Source organism: Onychomys torridus, chromosome 3 (genome assembly GCF_903995425.1).
Source record: "Onychomys torridus chromosome 3, mOncTor1.1, whole genome shotgun sequence".
Taxonomy (NCBI): domain Eukaryota; kingdom Metazoa; phylum Chordata; class Mammalia; order Rodentia; family Cricetidae; genus Onychomys; species Onychomys torridus.
The window spans coordinates 62,306,409-62,327,857 of NC_050445.1; the positions used below are offsets into that span (position 1 = coordinate 62,306,409).

Here is a 21,449-nt window from a genome sequence, read left to right on the forward strand (position 1 = left end):
ATGCAAACAAACAAGGAAAGGCAGGTTACAATTTAAGTAAAGTGGTTCAAAGTTCTTATAATTCATTTCAAGAATCGGAATTGTATGCTATTCTGTTGGTATTAATGGATTTTTCAGAACCTTTCAACATGGTTACTGACTCTCAGTATGCTGAAAGTCTGGCATTACATATTGAGACTGCAGAATTTATCCCTAATGAGTCAGAATTAACTTCACTATGTATTCAGTTACAAGATATAATAAGGAATAGGAAGCATCCCTTATATATAATTCACATCTGATCCTATATGGGTCTGCCAGGCCCTTAGCACAAGGTAATGATGAGATTGATAAATTATTGATAGAAAATGTACTGGAGGCCTCAGAATTTCATTAAAAAAACCTGTCATGTCAATAGTAAAGATTTAAAAAAGGATTTTTTTCATAACCTGGCAATAAGCCAAGAAAATTGTAAGGAAATGTCCTCCTTCTTCTTTTCACAATCAGACTCCATTACCAGCAGGATGTAACCCAAAGGGTACTCAGAGGAATGAAATCTGGCAGGTGGATGTGTTTCATTTTTCAGAATTTAGAAAATTGAAATATGTACACCATACCATTGATACTTACTCATGATTTCAATGGGCAACTGCTTTGAGTTCTGAAAAAGCTGATTCTGTAATCACTTATTTGCTAGAAGTTATGGCCATCATGTGTATACCTGCACAAATTAAAACTGACAATGCTCCAGCATATGTCTCTGCTAAAATGAAACAGTTTTTTGCTTATTAAAATATAAAATATTACAGGTATACCACATGATCCTACAGGCCAAGCAGTTGTAGAAAGATGAAAAGAACTCTAAAGGACATGATAAATAAACAGAAAGGGGTAACAAAAAACCCCAGGAATAGATTATATAATGCTATAATTTACTTCAAATTTTTTTCATTGCCAATGAGAAAGGAACAACAGCTGCAGAGAGATATTGGATAATAGAAAAATAACTATAGAATTAAATCAGCCTATATACTTTAAGGATGTGCTGACCTCAGAATGGAAACCAGGATATGTGTTACGTTAGGAATGAGGTTTTGCTTTTGTTTCTTCAGAAGATAAGCTGTGGGTACCATCAAAATTGATAAAGGTTCAATTTGAACAAGAGAGACATTTTAATTAGAAGTGATGATTGTTCATCAACCATCATGATCATCAAATTTAAACTAACTTATACCATTAACATATGCCTTTTCATTTAATCAGATCTAACTTGCCAAAAGGGAACCTCCCCAAAGTTAGTCTTGGGGAAAGGTGTTTTTTGTTTTTTGTTTTTTGTTTTTTTGCCTTTTAGAAGAATGAAGGCTAAGGAATCTGAAGAACACTGGACAAATGAGACATCTAAAGAAAATGAACAAATCATCTGGAAAAAATACCCCAAGAAAAGGAGTAAATTAGTCTATCATCTATAAAATTTCATAAGTCTTTCTAAATGTTTGTTTCTGCTCTTCTCTAAAGAAATTTAACACTATTGGTCTTCTTGTAGTCCCAGTTCAATTAAAAATTAAAGCTGGATTTGGAGTTGGAGAATGGTTCTCTGTTTCTTTAAATCCAAGCACGTTGTTAAAAGGAAAAGGAAAACTCTCTGTATCATATCAGGAGAAAGAGCCATCTTATGATATGGGACAGGAGAAAACATAAAAAAATTAGGGACTATTCTATTGCTATTAATCTCAATTCTTTGATTCCATTTTGATTATTTAAACTTTTCTTAAAATATGAATTTTATATCAAAATTTATAAGATTAATACATATTTTAAAATTTTGTTATGATATTAATGGTCATATAGAGTACTAACTAATTCTAGAAAAAAGGCTTCAATTAGCTGTTTATACATGTCTTTGTGTTCGAGTCTCTATCATTTTTCTGCAGGAAATCACAACCAGGCCTAACACTGAATTTGAAGGCTCCAGAAAGATCATGGGGCCCCACAACAACAATTCCACATGGACAATAATAATACCAGTAAGTTGACAAGCATCACCCACAGATCAGCTTTGGACTACAAACTGCTCAGAGCAATTTTAAGATGGCTAGCTGAGATGACCTGGTTTCACAGACTACTTGAACAAGGGCTTGAGATAAGCCCTGAACTTTGGCATTATGCAGAGACTGGACAACAAATAATAGAGCTACCTTTCCTAGAACTTGATAATTAACCCAAAATTTTTCTTTTTAGAATAAAGATGCCTTTGCCCACAACCAGCAGGAAGCAATTTTAAGAATATGACGCCCACATTCCCAAAGAGGTGTTGTGGGGCGGATGATTTCTGATCTTTCAATGGGTTTTGGGTCTTTGATAATTTTCATTGTTTAGAAGGGTTGGTTACAAGTTGTTGTTGTTAATGGTCAGGAAAAGGTTCTTGTTAAAAAAAAAAGATATCTAGAAATGATAGAGGGTAGGTTATTGAATTCACTCTGAAAAGTAAAGAGATGATATAGATATAATATAGATAAAAATAGATTATTGAATCTACTTCTAAAAGACAATTACTAGTTTTAAATGCTGTACATTGGATTGGATTTTTGTATATTGTATACAAATTATATATATTGAGATTGAGTTTGTTAGAAAATGCTATATGTATAATTTCTAATCTTGTTCAAGATATTGTACTTATACCGTTCATTTAACAATGTAATGCAATTTGCTGATCCTTGAATGTTATTATTACTAACTACTAGGATATAAAGAAACGAAAGTTAGTAGTTAGACATTACAATCGAACTTGTAGTCATATTAAGTATGTTTTCAAGATTGAGCAGATATATTTTAGATAGACAGGTAATCTTCAAACCCTTCAGAGAATATGACATTTAAAATGTTTTTAATAACTTAGAAATTTTTTCTTTTTATGACTATGAGACATGTTGGCTCCTGGCAGCACCAATCTACTTCAGAGAAGATACGGACATTGAAGAAACTGCATATGGAGTTAACTTTCATTGTGGCAAAAGTTAGCCACTGGACAACAAAGTATCCTGAAATTGAATGCTGACAAACAGGACAAAATAGGCAGACAGGACTTGAAACAAAGGACTACAGATTTTTGCTAAGACAAGTGTGGTTGTGTTTTAGCAACAGGCATTCTCTGAGGCTGGGACAATATGGAACCATTGCTGAAGTGGCCTTTGCAATCCAGAAAAGGTCCAGTGCCCTTTTCTTTGAAGGCAGCTAACAGGCAGTGGACTGATGGTTTCTGATGTGCATTGGCACAGTAGATGAAACAGTTATTCTTGAAAGACTAACTAGGTTGATGGAGTCTAACTGCTCAAAGGTAGGCTGGCATTTAACAAAAGAGATGAAGCCACCCACAAGCCAAGAAGAATGGAGAGCTGAATTCCAAAATTCAATGCTTTCCAGAATTTAAAATCCTGAATCATGACAGGACGCTGGTAGAATGCAGATGTTTCTGGTACATGGATTACTCTCACCAAATGTGAGGTCAAACTGTAGGCCTTGTGTACATCCTACTTCACAAATAATCTGTCAGATATGCTAAGCTTATAGACTGAAGATGATGCCCCAATGTTGCAGTGAAACCTTGGGTGACTGTCCAGGCAGCTGGCTATTTCTGTCAACTCACATTTTTTTTTTTTTTTTTTTGGAAGCTGCTTGCATGCACTGCCTGTTTTATTAGGTAACATTATTTCCTTCTTGGGTCTCTGAGTGAGTTGAAGATTAGATAGTTATAGATAGTTATAGTTATAGTGAATTGAAGATTAGATAGTTATAGTTATAATTAGTTAAAGATGAAATAGTTATAGTTAGTTGAAGATTATATATTATAGTTATAGTAAGTTGAAGATTAGATAGTTATAGTTACAGTTAGTTGAAGATTAGGTAGTTATAGTTAGTTAGAGATTTGATATAGTTATAGTTTTCCTTGTTAAGAATTTCAAAAAAGAAACCCACTAAAGAGGTGTAAGTATATAGATTTGAAAGATATTATAAAATGGTTCTCTGTTAGTAATATAAGTTAGGATAGAAAGTGAATCAGGTACATTTTGGACTTAACAAATAGGATAGATAATGGAATATTTTCTCTGGGTCTGTCAAATGCAAATGGACTAGATATTGTTGAGAAATTTATTGTGTGTATATATTGTATATAGTTTTTCTTATTTTAGTTATAGCTTTTTTTCTTTTTATTAGAATAAAAGGGGGAAATGTGATATTTTAATTGTGCTGAATGTGATTTTATTTGTATGTAAATAAATAAAGTTTGCCTGGGGATCAGAGGTCACATAGTGAGCCATAAACAGAAGTCCGATTGTGGTAGTCCATGCCCTTAATCTGATCATATGACAGGCAGAGTCTCTGTGTGGTCAAGGACACAGCCAAGCGTGGTGACATGAGCCTTTAATCTCAGTACCAACCATAGAGACCTGGAGGTCTGTATAGACAGGCAGTGACGAGCAAGTCATGTGGCTGGGCTTAGAGCCAATGAGAAGGCAGAACAGGAAAGCAATAAAAATACAAATCAGACAGGAAGAAGCTCTCTCTGGGGAAGCAACAGCAGCAACGTGGTAGGATAAGGTTGTCATGGCTCTCTGACCTCTTTGGCTATTACCTCTGTATTTGGCTCTGTGTTTCTTATTGACTAAGACTGTTTTGAATTTTATCTACACCAGTATGCTTTAATTTGCATGCTGAGTTCCCCCCTGGAAAGTAGATAAAGGTAAGAAAATCCCTAACTGTTCTACAGCAGCACATGCAACTTAGCAATACTGCAATACACCTATAATCTGTCAATTTGAAGTCACACAGCTTCCTTCTGTTTGTTAATTATGTTTAAAAACACTATGCCATACTGAAACAGTGCAGACTATAACTATGTACTTATTGCTTCTCTGCTTTACATAGTCACATTTTTTTATTATTTAAAAAAATATAATTTGACATAGATAATGGATGGTCTAATAAAACAACCCCAAACTAAGTAATTTAAAAGTTTCTTAAAAAGAAATTTGCAGCTATATTCTTCTGAACTGATTTATAACCAGTGTACTTGGTAGCTAAGATGTTAGATTCCTCAGCTTAGCATCACTGTGAGTCAGCTAAGAACGTCTGCATACACAAAGAACCACACACAGATGCCATTTAGCCTGACTTGCACAGTAACTGTTGAAATAGATGGAAACCCAGAGACAGATGCCCAGCAATGTAAACAATTCAGTGTAGATAATAAATGAGCTAATGCCCATTTGCAGATACATTGGTTTATTTAAAAAATGCTGCTATAAAACCCTGAGGTATCTATTTTTTGGAGGTATCTGATCTTACATTGGTAAATACCATCATGTCAGTTTGAAGGGAGGGAAGCTACATCAGTCATGATAGTCTTCCTCAGTTTCTGTGTAGGCAGTCCTGCTATGGCTGACATCAAGTTACTTTAACTGTATTTGAAGCTGGAAAAACTACACACCCAGTTCTGAGCTTGATAGTGAGCTGTGAAAGCATCCATGGAAAATATCTCATGTGTGACTGTAGCTCACCCCAATCTTCTAAGACAACCCCCCTTAAACCTATATATTTTGCTCTTTATGGGTGACTCTTCAACTTTGAAAGACATCCATCTGAAAACATTATCTTTAGGAGACATTACCCAACACCAAGTATTTGAAATATTGGGCAAATTGACTTCTTTCACAGAAATGTAGTTATTCAAAATGAACTGAAATTAAGATTTTATTGTGAATTCTCTAACAAATGAAAAGTAAATAACACAAACAAGACACAATATTTTAATTCTGATCCCAGACAAGATTAGTTGTTAGTAAGAAGGGGGAGTGTTAGGATAAAGCTACATGTATCTCCAATCCCAGAGTTTATATGCTCTACTTTTATGTGGAGGCATGAGCTTCTGTCTGTAATTTCTTAGGGATCAGTGTCATGTTGCACTAATAGGAATTAATAGGGGAGGGAAAAAGCCATCTTTTTGTGACATTGTCTACAAAGAGAGACTTTCTCCCAAGCTATAGAAAGAAAACAAATGGAAGAAAAGAAACTTATTAAACTGGAAGTTTCAACAAAAGGGGAAGAAACCAAGAGCAATAACAGCTCCAGCATTTTAACACAACTATAGCAAAGAAATCATAGAAGGAGTAACAAAGAGCAGACATATACCCAAGTTCTGAGTCTGACTGCAGCTGGAGCACTGAGGGGTCTGTGTCCCACTGCAGGGTCCTAATCGTGCAGCACAAAGGAAAAAGAACACAGAATTAACAAAGGAGGAGGGCAACAGAACCAAGCCAACCGAGTCATTCTTCAAGGCCATGGCATATACGATACACACACAGAACATCCCCTCCACCCCCAGGGATTATGACAAGAAAGTGAGGAGCCTGCCTTTCATTTGAGTAGCTGCTTGATATGAAAAGATGTGGTTGTGTCCATGGAAGAAAGCCTAGAGCCAGTTCCTCCAGCACACCACACACACACACACACACACACACACACACATACACACACACACACACATACAATTTGCACTACAGATTCATTGACTAGAGTGTGTGAGCTGCTGCATATCTCCTCAGCACATCAGAGCCCAAACTTCTTGGAGCTCTAAGCTCTTCCATGGAGCAAAGAGAATTAAATACAGATGGATAAGGACAGTGGCATCTGGGGAAGTCAGACTAAATGGAACACGACTGCAGGATCTGGGGAACAGTTGGCTTCCTCGGGTCAGTTACTACAAATGTAATGCCATTACATTTGAGACCAATGAGTCATTTTATCTATACAGTTGTACCCAAAATGGTCTCCAATGTTATCATTTGTCTTGAAGTTGCCAGGGACTAATTATGTCTTACATCTTCTATACGTTTCATAACACATAGCACAGAATGTCAGTAATTGTGTGGACATCAACTTTCCTTTTTTTTAAAACAAGGTGGGATACCTTTTCATAGTAATCAGAGTATGCACAGAGACCTTCCTCAGGTAGGTTCTTTACATTTTTCAGTAAAGACTCTGTCCCAGTGAAATCAGGCATGAGGTTTTGCTGAGAGACAATTGATGGACCCTGTGTCTTTGCTGTTGGGCATGTGCCCTTCAAATCTGGCTTGACTTACCAGCTGGGTGACACTGGGAACACTGTTCAAGCTCTCAGTCCCTTTACCCCTTTGCTTACTGAAAATGTAAACTAAAAAGCAATGGTCTTGGCATCTCTTGAGAGATCATTGAAAAGACAGGCACTCAGGTCTCACCCTGGACTTACTGGCTCCACACTACAGCTTTACAAGGTTCTCAGGTCACCGTGAGCACCTTAAGGTTTCAGAAGTCCTGCTTGGTTTCCTTGTTGTAAAGACTTACCCTGGCTTATAATGCTATACATGCAATGCTTGCAATACCTTCTGAACTTACATATGACCTCTCTTCTCCTCTCCTACTTTAGGATAAATCCACCTCTTCTACCAGATATCTGCATGGCTCAGGAACATGCATCTTTCAAAGCTTAGCTCCTCTGTTCCTTCCTCAGAGATCTTCCATTTCTCTCCCAGATCTTAAGTGGCACTTTCTTACCATTCTCATTTCTTTCTTTTATTCTGCTCTCTCTTCTTCACAATATACTCATGCTTTACAGAGATTTCATTATATATCCCTTTATTCATTACTGACATTGTTTGATTCTGGACTCTAGCCTCTGCATGGCAGGTGCAACCACATCTCTAAGATGTTGGGGATGTACCTGGAACTGCACCCATCACAGATGCTAATAAAATGGAATATCTGCCAAATGAGTGACTGAATGAGTCTTTTTCTGATTGTCTGCATGGATTAAATGCAAGTCTACCTAGAAAACACAAACAACAATTTGATAAACAGTAGCTATGCCTATTACTACTAGTAACTCTTTTTAGTCCCTGCCCTACTTGTGTGAGAGTTCCATCAGCTCTGCCTGCAAAGGCAGAAGGAGGAATGTGCAGAGCTCTCCTGTTTAGCTCTGGCTGTGTACTTCTTACCTGAATGTTCTGAAAGACAATTGTCCAAGTCCAATGCGATCATGAACTGGCCACCGTTTCTTAGAGAAGCAATTCTAAAGCATTAAGTTTCATGCAGATGCCCCAAATTTTTGTTTACATGCCAATTCTGGTCTAATAGAGCTGCAGTAGCTTAGGATTTTACATTGTGGACAAGTTTCAGGAGATCTGCATGTTGCAGGTCTGTGGCTCACACTGGGCATCAGGGTCTTAACCTTGACCCTAGACTACTGTGAGGGCTCAGTGAAACATCAGATGCATAATCCAACTCAGAAGTTCTGCTGTTGTAGCCCTGGGGTGCAGTCTGAGGGTATGTATGAGTAACAAGTTCCCCGGTGGTAAGTGCAAGGCTGACTGTGGGACAGTCTTCAGGGAAAGACTGGGTAGACAGAAACCTTTTAGGTGTCAGCAAACAAAAAGCATCATGTCTGCTCAGTTCTGCCAGCAGCTGAAGTACACTTTGTGTTAGCTCAAATAACCAGAATGTGTGGGGCAGGATCCAGACATCAAAATTCTTGAAATCCTACCTAATGCTTCTCACAGGCGGCTAGAGGTGTGGATCACTGCTCTGGACTCACTCTCTGCTCAAGGAAAGTATCTCTGCCTGCTCTAGATGCCAATTTCACTTTGGTTCAGAAAGTAGCAGGGATGGAAGCCATAACAAACACTTACAGAGATCTACATAAGGACATTGCCTCTGTTACAGACGGAAGTGCAACCTCTAGCTCTTACAGACTGAGATATATTTCCATGTCTGGGGTGGTCTCAGGTGATAGCCAATGTGCCTTCAGATTTTGTTTGAATGCAATGACCTTTCTTAGAATCTTATACTTCTCTCTGAATGTGAAGAAGGCAATTATAAGTGGTCTAGCTCTTCTGTTACCTATTGAACCCACTGTACTCCAGCAAGAGTACAGTCTTTGGATTTCTATCAGAATCATCTACTTAAGAAGTAAAGATTGTCTGATGTTGGCATTTTAAAATACTTATTATGCTTTTAACCATGTGCACATGTGTATGTCTGTGTGAGTATGTATGCATACGAATACAGACACTCTTGGAGACCAGAAGTGGATGTTGGATCCCCTGGAGCTGAAGTTACAGGTGGTTGTGAGCTGTGCAACATGGGCTCTGGGAATCAAACTCTGGTCCTCTACATAGGCAGCACATGCTTGTAACTACTTAGCTGTCTGTCGGTGTTTCCTTTCTAACCAGAGCAACAGAGGTGTTCTATGCAAATAAATGTGTGGCAGCCATATCTTGCTCCATCAAACACTTTATTCAGCAAAAGAAATCCCAGGCATCGCCAGAAGAAAGCTATGGGGGAGGAGCAACGCCAGGGCACTGTCTTTTCATGGTTTTCATTGTGGTCTGTGCAGAGGTCAGATTTACCCAGACTGCACTTGGTTTGTTTGTTTGTTTTTAAGTAAAAAGGAACTCAAAGTCGGTTCCTTAATAAGCAAACACTGGTTTGTGTATTCAAGGATGGCATATGACCTTGAATTAAATGTTCACCAAATTATCTCTGTGCAGACTTACAGAGAAGCTACAAGGCAGGTGGCTGCATCATAGGAAGGACACATCTGGACTTCAAGGTGAGAATTTGGGGTCCTGGGTGTGGCTTTTGTACCATCAGGCAAACCTAAAGAAAGAGTGGACCTAAAGCCCTTTAGTATTAAAAACATTAATAGACAACATTTTGGCTTGTTATCCTTTTTTGGGAATATTTTTATTGTGCCAATTAACATAAATACCACTTTGTAACATTATCAAGTTACTCTATTATTGAAAGTAAAATAGTGGTTCAGCCTACAGCTTCTTGGAGGATTTAAAATATTTAGGGAATTTATTTATAGAAATGAAAGTAGTACTATAAAATATTATCATACTTTTTTCATGTAAAAATCATTGTATTTACTATGATATTAATTTTATGTTTCAGTTTTTCTGAGATGTTCATTTAATGCACTCAGGGCACAGTATAGAATATTTTTGATCAGGACATTTGTTTAGTTATTCAAGAAACACTTATTAAGGGCCTCATAGATAAAACCCTGTGATGAAGGAGTAAAAGAATCCAAGCAAGCTACACTTCTCTATGAGTGACAGGGTGTACACAAATGACTTCATAGGACAAGGTAGAGAGCGAAGTACGATACATCAGGGACACCCCAGGTGTGAAGAGGGCCACAGGACATGCACTTAAGAATGGGACATTTCAATAAGGGAAAGGAGACATATGGATATTCATACTTAACTATATACGGATAACATATACTAAGGAAAAAAAAAACCAATTCCCATCAGTTGTGCAGGGCGTGGCATAGCTAAAAATCTCAATTAATACTAGATGACAACTAAATAAACTCCGTAAAAGGGATTAAAGATAATAACATATGTAAGTCCCCTCCACTAAGTGATTTTTCTGTATGGCTGGTCAGGCTATGGGATGGGCCTCCTCTGTCCTTTGGGAGCAAAAACAGGAGATAGTCTCTCTCCATGGAGATCAGAGATGCCATTTGCCTTGGCCTCTGAGTAGGATTTGAACATACACTCACTGTCACCAGTGCCTATTTATTGGCCGTGTTGGCTGAGTGACTCTATGAGGCCCTGTAGACTTTAGTTGCCAACTGACCAATGTATCATGAGAACAATAACTTCAAGAACAATAACTTCTAGTCTTTTCTGGTTACTTGTAGATGCCTTCTTGGATTAAATCTCCAACTACCTATGAGGAACCCTCACAAGGGACTTTCATTTTGCTCAGATACTGAGTAATCCAATAACCCCTTTCCTACTCTGTACTAAAAGACATTGTGGTCCTATGTTCCCACATTCAGGTTAGCAGCTATAGACAAACCAAGTAAGGTCACTTTTATCAGCTTTGTTTAAATACTAGGCACAGAAGCCTCCCATCTCATGTAAAATAATCACTTATTAAGTTATTAAGAACATCTTTGTTCTTATCCTTTCTGAGTTTTGGCTAACAAGAAAATGTCCAATAAGTATTTGGAAAACAGTAGCTAAGAACTGTCATTTGTGATGTCAACACCCAATACAGCTGAACCATTGCCATACTGCTGTTGACATCTAAATCAGTTTAGTTTTTAAAGCGATATGATAATGGGAAGCAAGAGCCAGAACTGAATCACCCCTGGAGGTTTTATTTCAAGAAACTCAGTCTGTAAGTAAAACAGCATCAGAAAAAATAGGGTCCTAGAAAGAAGATGATGGTGGTGATAATAATAGCAGTGATTACAGTGACAATTTCTGTGTCATCAAGTTCTGCTCCTCATCCTTGACCTCTTTTCATACCATAGTAGTGCCCAGTCAGGATTATACCACCTCTTCTCACTTCTGTGCCTTACCTTAGGTCATTGTGATTGCACGATCCCCACATCCTCACCACCACTGTCCATATCTTACCTTTTCAAATCTGTGTCAGATGAGTCTGTTGGCAAACCTACCCTTCCTTACCTCATCTGTCTTTCCATTCCTTATTCACTCCCACAACCCTAACTTAGACTTGCAGAATTTCTCTATCTGATCACTGGGTCCACAAATTACTGGTCAGACCTTGAAAACAGAAAAATGCTGCAGCCCAGGACTCATCTCAGACTTCTGCCCTAAGTTAGAATTTAACAAGCTAAGTGAATTGAGTGACAAGGGACAGGTGTGAGAACTAGTGATCAAAACTAGTCTCCCAGAGTCTGATACCTGTCTTCTGGTTCATTCACATTCTCCATCCTATCTTTCTGATGTCCCTCTCTCTCCTCATTCAACTTTTCCAAAACATGTGCATTCCAGAAAGCTCAGCTCAAATTACCTTTGTCTACAATAATAACACCATTCAGAAACAATTTGTATATCTATGAGATGAGTGTTAGAGAAGTACCTTGGCTGCTAACTAATTTATTCTCTTGGTCACTCTATGATCCACTTGATCTTAGTAATAGCCATCTTATTATCACACTTTTACAGCAGGACCAAAGACTTCTGCTCCGAGCCCAGAAACTGGACTTCTCTCTTACTTCTGAAAGACAATTCTCACTTTGTTCTTTAGTTACTACAACAACCGCCAAGACTTCCTCTGGAGTGGCATGCACCTTAAATCAGTTTGTCCAGGATGCTTGTCCCTCTTTGGACCATAGCTGCCTTGCCTTTAGTTATGTCTTCATCTTTACACCAATCTCATCCAGATTTATGTAACACACACATACACACACACACACACACACACACACACACACACACACATACACACACACCAATAAACATTTTCCAAATATCCAATATGTATCACTATGGACAGTAATAATGAGTTAAAATCACCAGTCCTTATCACAGTATTAAAAACCTGTTGCAGGTGTTTTTGGAATAATGGTTTACTGCATTATTGTTCATCTCTATAAGTACACATATTTAAAGCAATAAATTACAACAACATCTCCTTAGGTGGCTTCATTAAATACACTAGAGGGAGGCTCTCTTTAAGAAAGAATCAACTTTGTGTTTCCTGACGATGTGGCATAGTGTCTTACAGACCATAAAGTCTCAAGTATTTATTGACAGAAGTGATGAGTGAATGAACCAATGAAGAATGCTTTACCTCATTTTCTGCAGATGGGGGTGAAGTATGTGGTAAGTTTGTCCTAAATGAACATTTTTTATTTTCTTCATTAAAAAATAAAAGACTGTACTGCAACTTGATGTGCCATGTTTGACTGATATCCCTACAAAGCCTGCCCTTTCTAAAGGAAAATGGAGGAGGAGTGGATTGGGGGTGTGGAGGAGTGACTGGGAGGAGAGGAGGGAGGGAAAGTATAGTCAGGATGTAATATAAGAATGAGAGAGAGAGGGGAGGGGGAACTGAATCAGTGTGTCTGCCTCACTTTTTAAATATCCACCAAAGCATTTTTTATGAGTAATTCAGTGTTTTGTCTTTATTAGCACATATTGTTTTCACTGTGACATTTTCATGTACACAATTCATCTTGATTGCATTTACCCCCATTATCCACTCTTGTTCCCCTCCCCACCCCTGCTGCCCCCCTTCCTGTGCACAGCTAGTTACCCTTCTGCTTTCCTATCTTTTTGTGTGGTTGTGGTTGTTTGTGCATGTGTCCCTATATGTTAGAGAACTCTATCCTGTATGTCTTGATGCCCTATGTGCTTTCAGAGGAGATTTCAGACTCACTTGCACACTGAGGAAGAAGAACCTATAGTTACAGTCCTGACTAGGTTGTTATTTCATGCTGAGGATCAAAAGAAGTCTATCTTCTCAGCCCAAGACAAATTTAGTGAGTTCCTGCAACTGGAATCAGGTGTTCATGGACTTCTGTTCTCTCCAAAATGGAGAAACAGGTCAAGGGCATGACACAGAGTCATCTCATGTACCACAGTTGTCCTGAACTCTGGGGCCACATGTCTTCATTAGCTCCTAATAAGACATGGAAAGAGTTCGGGCTAATATGAACACAGTGCCTGGCATAAATCTCTAGTCAATGTCTTACCCAGATACCTAATTTTTAAAAAATGCCATTTCAGAAGTGAAACACTAAATACTTAAGGGCATTTTAAAATCCTCCATATCACTCAATCTGTCACATTCATTAAAATGATGTCAAGTAAAGGATGGTATTTAGATAATGAGTTAATGTTTTACTTCCAAGTCCCAATTATTCCATATTTGGGACTGGCAATGATATGGACAAGGATTTTCTTATGTTAGAAACAAAACTGGTGCATAGCAATGTATCCTCACATCAGATTCTTTTTTGAAAGCCTCATTTCATAATTTCCTGTGTAAGAATCCTCTCTCTAACACCTGAGCTCCATTGAGGCCATGTGAAACCACAGAGATGCCTATCTGAGCTGGACTCAAAATGAAATGAAGAATTTCCATCATGCCACAAGGACATGTTCATTCCAATCTTACACAGAAGCCTATTGCCAAGCAAGTGCTTTCTCTGGAAGGAGGCACAGCATCCATTGCCAAAACAGACGCTTGATTTGTGAGTAGTGCCATATGAGCGACATAGTACATTCTGCCTGAAGATAGAGCCATAAGAGGTCAAAATTTTAACTGATCAATTAATGTGCTATATAAGGAGGAAAAAAAGTCCTATGTTGTAATCTTAGTTGCCAAAGAAAGTAACCTTTAAAAAATTTATGTTTCATTATTTATAATTATATGTATGCATATTTATGTGTGGGTATGTGCATGTGAGTGCAGGTGGTCTTAGAGGCCAGAAGAGGGCATTAGATCCCCTGGAACCAGAGTTATAGGTAGTTGTCAGCCGACTGTCTTTCTTGGGTGCTAGGAACTGACTCAAGGGAGCCATCTCTCAAGCCAGAAGAAACTGAATTTCAGTCAGCTTTAAACCAGTGTCATCAGTTTCTCTGAAATCCAGTGAACTGATGGCATCCTGTAAAATTCTCCTCACATACTGACAATGTATGATTGTTTGAATAAACACAATCTGATATTATTAATTTCTCTATAGTTTTTAGCTCTTTGGTTACTCCTTCACCGTTAGTAACTCCTTAATACCTTCCCGTTAGTTTCTAATTTACCAGATTGCCAAAGTGGGTCAAAAGTCTCTGAGCCTTTTGTAGCTTCAGAGTCCTGGAGAATCCGATTGTGGGTATGAGTAAAAGTCCTAAAGATACTCTGCTGGGTGTTAAACCTCTATACCTATTTTTTTTCCTGAGGCCATTCAGAGAACCAAGTGGTGTCCACCTGCAGTTAGCACAAGTTGCCCACAATCAACTATTCCAACCCTCTTTAATTTCCTCAGATGATTATGCCCTGAGTGGTCAACCAGAGAAGTGCAGACTATACCACACATGCAGATTTTATGCAAGTATTATGTCAACAAAAAACTAATTATTATCTCTAGAGCAGAAATCTGTCCTGGATTCATGAAATACATGAGGATCTGGAAGTCAGGCACACTCTCATGCTTCCCTTGGGAACTCTGTCCCCTGCTAAATGCTTCAGCACTCACTCTTTCTGTTGCATTTGGGATCACTCACCTTCCTAAATAGCAAATGTTGATACATGAGAGGACAGGTATCAATTCCAAGTACTATGGGATTATTGTGGAGGTAATTAGGGAACTTGGAAGATAATATTGATATTGAAGTTAAATTGAAATAGAAAAATAAAGATACTTGACTAGAAAAATAGATGAAATAAATTAACACTGATGTATATACGATGTCATAGATATGATATGAAAGAATATTCGGTAGGGTGCTCATCTTTGGTAGTAGGACAGTGATGTTTTTATGCACTAACTTTGACTTGTTTATGTCTTATAGTTATATTAAATGTACAAGCAACATTTCAATAGTGATTGAGAATAAAATACTAGGTAGCCAGGGAGATGGCTCAGTCAGAAAAGGTCATGACACATAAACTTGAGGATAAGAGTTCAGATTCCCAGTAAGCCATGAAAACCAGGTGTGGGGCACACATCTGCCACACAGTGCTGGGAGATCACTGCATTTCACTGGCCAGCCAGCCAACAGGATTGGTGAGCTCAGGTTCAGAGACCTTGTATCAGGCACTAAGGTAGAGAGCAATTAAAGAGGGCATTGTACACTAACCTCTGACTCCACACACACATTCACACATATGCATGCACAAGTGCAACCACCAACAAGAACACACACATACAACACACAATCCAAAAATAAATACATGGGTGTTTAAAGTTCTAATACAATGTTGAGTGGGATGAAATGGCCCTATTTATTGGAAACTAGATCTTGATGATGATAACAAGACTACAGTAAACAAACATACTAAAACACAGGGTAGCAATTGATATTATAATTCTTCATGCCATTTATTAAGATCAAACATCAGAGACCTCCTTTTCTGACTCCTTGATTATTTTGTTGATGTGCTAGGGAATGACGTTATTATTACAATAGAAGATTGTACAATATTCAATTACCATGTGAGGTTTTTATATGTGAAGTTATTGTGGAAAGTTCTTATATGGTTCAACCTTGAAATCCAGATGAACTTTGTGAAGTCAATGCACATTCCATATTTTTCAGGGAAGTACAGCTGTTGGTGTGGCTGTGTTTTTGAAAACTTAAACATCCCACAGCAAAACAGAAGGAGAGAGTAAGTATGAAGTTTTTATGAGCCAACCATATAAATAAAAATAATTGATATGGTCTAAATATTGTCATGTACATAGATTCATTTCTGCTTCATAATCTGATGGTACATGAGCAAGGCTTAGGTAACTCTGATGTAGACTTTAATCTAGCCATGCCTTGATGTTCAAAAATTTTACACAATTACTTGGATGAAGATATAAGTATATAAGCATGCTTATCGAATTTGATAATATCTACATGCTCTATGAGAAAAAATTTATAATATCTTTTCCCATCTGATAAATATATAAATCAAAATGTGAAAAATAATATGACTACAATAATAATAAGAGCTAACTCACAATTACTATGTCGTGCTTCTTCTAAATGCTTTACCAATATCAATTTTCCATTTTCAGCATAATCTTCTTAGGCATTTATGTTAACTATTTGAGATGATGTAAAGCACAGTTATAGCCTATGAAAACTCAAATAAATCAGCAGAGGTCAAAACAAGAGCTTCAATTATGTTGTGTGAACTTGAGAAAATGACTAATGTTCACGATGCCTCAATGATGCGCTCAATACAAAAAAATGGGGTAACGATTAATTCACAAATTCAAGAACATTCCCCAAATGCCTAGTAGATGGATTCAATTTCAATTTCAGTTCCCATTTTCAAGGAACTTATTATTTCCCATGGAAGATACAAACTCAAATAAACAAAAGTCATTTTTCTTCAAGGTCTATGAAGTATACTTTCTTCAGTTGTAATGCATAGAGGACATTTTATAATGGGTTCAGATTAATATTCTTATCATAGAGAGAAAACTACTTAGTCTTGAAGCCCAACAATAGGGGTCTGGATTCTCCATGCGTCCTCTAATTATGTGATGTGATAACTCCACTTCCCTCTCTGATATTTTCATACATCAGACTACTCTTGCATTTTTAACTAATAATAATCAATCATATCAGCAGTCTCTATGCACTGAGTAGTATTCTAGCTGTCCATATTAAGGCTTTTATAAAAATATCCATGTTTATAAATAAAATTACCCTTTCTAATGCTTTATTAATATAATTCAGTTTTTAAATTCTAAGAGCATGTCCTTTGTCCATTGTGATTAACTTAGAAATAGTTAACTGATTATATTAAATCAATCAAGAGAAGGAGAAAACATCACAAACAGAAGTTGTGAATGAGAAGTGACCTATAGAAACAAAATCAGAAATTATAAAACAAACAATTGTAACACTTTAAGTTTTAAAATATTTAATTCATACCATTATAATTGGGAATTATTTTATATTTTTAGTTAAAGCATTTGCTGCTCTCAAAATGAGTAAAAAGGGGTTTTTGCAAACTTTCTATTTACAATGCAATGTTTTCATAAGAGACATGAAGTATGTCAGTTTTCTTCTAGCTCTTGGAAGGCATTTTTAGTTTGAGCTTTAAATCCTGGCGAAGGGATAGAAGAATTTATGTGCACCATGAGGTATGAACAGATGTGTTAACTGGATTCTGAAATCTTTTAAAAGATTTCATATTCTAAGCAAATAGACAGACTTTTGAGAGCAGGGATGTCAGTATGTTCCCAGGCTGAGGGTCTGCAAAGATAATAGTAACTGTTTTAAAAAATGTCACTTCTACATTAAAAAAAAATTTTAAAACGGAACTCTAAAAATTGAAATGTGATATTCTCTTATACTGTAACACTCATTTACTTTATTAAACAAAACCATAAATCTGGAATTTTATGTTCAAAGCCAGGGCAAAGCGTTCTAAGCCCTTCCTAACTCATTCTTCTCAGAATTCAAACTTCATGCTCGGTTTTTCGGGAAATGATTCTTTTCTTCGATGCCAATTTTCTCTCATTCTAATGAAAGCAGCCTTTAGCAGGAAACTGCTTTCTGGCCCCTAGCTACCTACTCTAGTCAGAACTTGGCTATAATGAAGTGGAACTCACTGGAGTGTAACTGGGGTGGGAATAACTGCCTTCCTCCTTCAAAACAATTCACTAGGTTAAAACAACAATACAAGCATTTGAGAAGGTGAAGGAGGGGTGGGGATTTAGCTCAGTGGTAGAGCATTTGTCTAGCAAGCTCAAGGCCCTGGGTTCGGTCCTCAGCTCTGGCAAAAAATAAAAAAATAAAATAAAAATAAAATAAAAAAATAAAAAGGTGAAGGAAAGGACAGTGGTGTCTTGTGAGGAGAACTGCTACTCTCCCCAGAGTACTGACAGCACAGGTCAGCTTTTTCAGCAAGTTTTCCAAGAGGCTCGTCAACTGTGAAGCCAGTCAGAATTCCATGCTGCCAGCTGCACCCCAGGAAACTGGGCAGAATGACAATAACATGTTGGTACAGAAACCATCAAATGTTTTAACAAGAGGCCAGCAGAGCCCCCAGGGAATGTGATCACATTATTCCAGCCCTCACATAAATGTTAAATATTATCCAACTGTGTTGTTATCCCCAACACCTCTCAAAGGCCTTCTGAAGCCTTCAAAGCAACAGATGACAGAAAATGTGTGTGGCCCCAAATCACAAGGACAATTTGATAAAATAAACCAGCTTTGCCCCCACCAAGGCCTTTCCTTTATGCTTCTAAAACTGAAAGCAGTGCCCCCTGCTTCCAGAGGTTTGCCAAAACACGATGCTCATGTTTGAGCACCCCTGCAGGCAGGTACATCTGAGGAAATCCTGATCTTACTACTTCATTTCTGAAAGAAAAATACAAGCGCACTGCTCAGGGCAATTCCAGATGATTCTCAGGGTATTTTCTGGAGTGTGTGTGTGTGTGTGTGTGTGTGTGTGTGTGTGTGTGTGTGTGTCTGAAATCGAGTCTTACTAAATAGCACTAGCTGACCTTAAACTCATGACCCGCCTGCCTCAGTCTTTCAAATGCTTGGGTTTAAGAATGCACCTCCATGTTCTGCTTAGCCACACATTCCTCAATACATTGCTTAGTTTTCTATGAAAATAGTGTACTTCCAGAAGAAATGCATCTGAAAATGGATTATTTAGAAAAATAAAAGTACAAAGTTTTGCATCTCTTTCTCAACAGAAAGGTCCTTAGGTAGGGAAAGGTTGAAAGGTACAGAGACAACCCAAAGGCTGATATGTCATGCAGTGTGTGTGAGGGGGTGGCTGTTTCCTTTATCTGAAGCTTGATTCAAGTATTTTATGATTTTCTCCCAAATTAAGAATCACAGCTAGAGGTCACACACTCATGTCTGCTTCTAATGAAAGTGGTTTCTAGCTTCTTGTGAACAACTAGGAGATTCAGAAAAACGGGGTCCACACTGCTACAGAGCTCAACAGCTTGAACCAGGAGGAAAACTGTGTGTGTCTGAACAAGGGGTACTCACTAACTGGTCACTACAAGCCTCCATTTCACGTTCATTCATATCACCTCCTGGGGGCACCTGTGTGCAGGAATCCCGGAGAACACAATCAACTTACGAGAGTGACTATGAGTCTATTATGGTGTCTTTCTTCTCTCCACCTGCTTACTCTTCAGATATCCCTTTAGGGGTCAAATTAGAGCATGCCCACATCCTGTCCCAGAAGTCTCTGGACACAGAGAGTGTAATCAAAGTTCGGTAACCGACTCCCTAAGTAACAACAGTGAACACCTGCTAAAAGTCCTAACAATAACAAGTTTGAGGGCTGAGTTCTCAACATTGCCAGCTTGAGAAATTAAAAGTAGGGCTAGAAACCAAATCAAAGTTCAACAGTGAAAAGCTGGGTATATGTTTGATGGAACTTGGCTCCTTCCCTGTTTTTTTATGCCTAAGTTAATGCACTTATTAAGGAAGATGTGTTGTTTTCAATTAGCCAACTCAAAGAAGGGCAATACTGTTATTTCTAGTGTTCAAACCAGCCTCTCTGTCAGTAAATATTGCAACTCAGCATGGATTAAGTATGAATAAGGATGTAACAGGTGCATGCAGATCTGATGGCATTTTCAGTGTTCTCTTGTGTGATTGACATCCCACCATGGCCTTTTGAAAGGGCAGTTCTTACCTGGTTAATGGCCCCAGATCGCCCGAGTCTTGGCTTCCAGCTTCACTGGGAGTGCTCACTGATTTCGAAGAGGGAGACATAGGGGTTGGGACTAAATAATGAAAATAACAGGTATCCCATGTTAAAAAATGCAGCGGCTGCACTGAGGAATAGCAGTGTCAGACAAATCAAAACAGATGGACCCAAATTAAAGTGGTTGTATGGCCAGGGGAGATTGAGATGGGATGAGGAAAAAAAAAGGAAAGAAAAGGAAGAAAGTCAAGTGAATTTTTCGTATTTTGGAAAATGAAAGTCTGAAATGAATTTAGACAGAATTAACTTAGGGATTCCGAGGCCATGTCCACCTAACGAAGTAAAATGGAGAACCACAATGGTTATCTAGATAGTTCAGCCTACATTTCTCTGGTAGGAACTATCTAGATCATTCTAATTCTTCACTTTATTTTGTTAGTTTAGATGTGACCTATTTAAAAGATGAGGTGTCTATAAAACTTTAAACATTATGAAATGGATGAGCCTAAATAATTTTAAATGCCCAAGAAGGGTGAGATATCTGTTGAGTGTCTAATTTAGAGAGAAATGTATGGGTTCATGGCATGTAAACAACTTTGTGCTAAGACTAAGTGACAGAGAGGAAGGGTAAATGTTGAGCCTGGTAATTTAAAAATCTCTTTCAAAACAAAGGAAAATGCCAGCCTGCTTTATTTTTACATTTAATGAATGGTTTCATCCCAGCCACTTTCTACTTCGTTTGGGACTGGTTTTCCTCTGTCTCTAGCAGCCCTGGTAGATGCTGACACAGGAACAGAAGGAAACTGCCATTCTGAGGGTGGGAGAAAGCTCAGAGATCAGGTCAGCTGACAACCTGAGCAAGGATGATAAAGGGGAAACCAAACAAAACTAAGGAAACACAAATGCAGTTTCTTTCTCCATCCTTCACATCAAGCCGAATGTCCTTCAGCCACTGACTGTACCAAACAGGCAAGAGGGCCCCAGGATGGCCAGTTTGGGGGATTCATACCACACAAGCCAAGGAAGCCATGTGTGGAAAGAAACTTCAATACAGGAGTGTAGAATCCCATTTGGTTTCCATCACATATGATTTCCTTTTGTTTATTTAACAGAGTAAAGGGCTTAACAAGTTTTTCCCCCTTCAAATCCTATACCACCACAACAGAACTGTCAAGGAGCTGGGCATTTTCATGTGACTCTTCAATTAATTCCCTGATTTCTCTTCATGTAAGGAAGAGGGTAAGCTGGAGAGACGGGTG

General features: G+C 38.0%; 1 protein-coding gene across 7 annotated transcripts in view; it reads right to left on the bottom strand.

Annotated features, from left to right (window-relative positions):
- The window catches only part of Dync1i1 (dynein cytoplasmic 1 intermediate chain 1), a 309,433-nt gene that overhangs the window by 243,063 nt on the left and 44,921 nt on the right, over nt 1-21,449 (bottom strand). For 2 of the 7 annotated variants that reach the window (XM_036181064.1, XM_036181063.1), the window contains exons 4-5: nt 20,179-20,320; nt 6,169-6,228 (exon numbers count right to left, since the gene is read on the bottom strand). In XM_036181064.1, coding sequence (XP_036036957.1) covers nt 6,169-6,228; nt 20,179-20,320 — 202 coding nt within the window. The remainder of the gene's footprint in view (nt 1-6,168; nt 6,229-20,178; nt 20,321-21,449) is intronic. The other 5 variants (XM_036181067.1, XM_036181065.1, XM_036181069.1 and 2 more) reach the window with 5 other exon arrangements.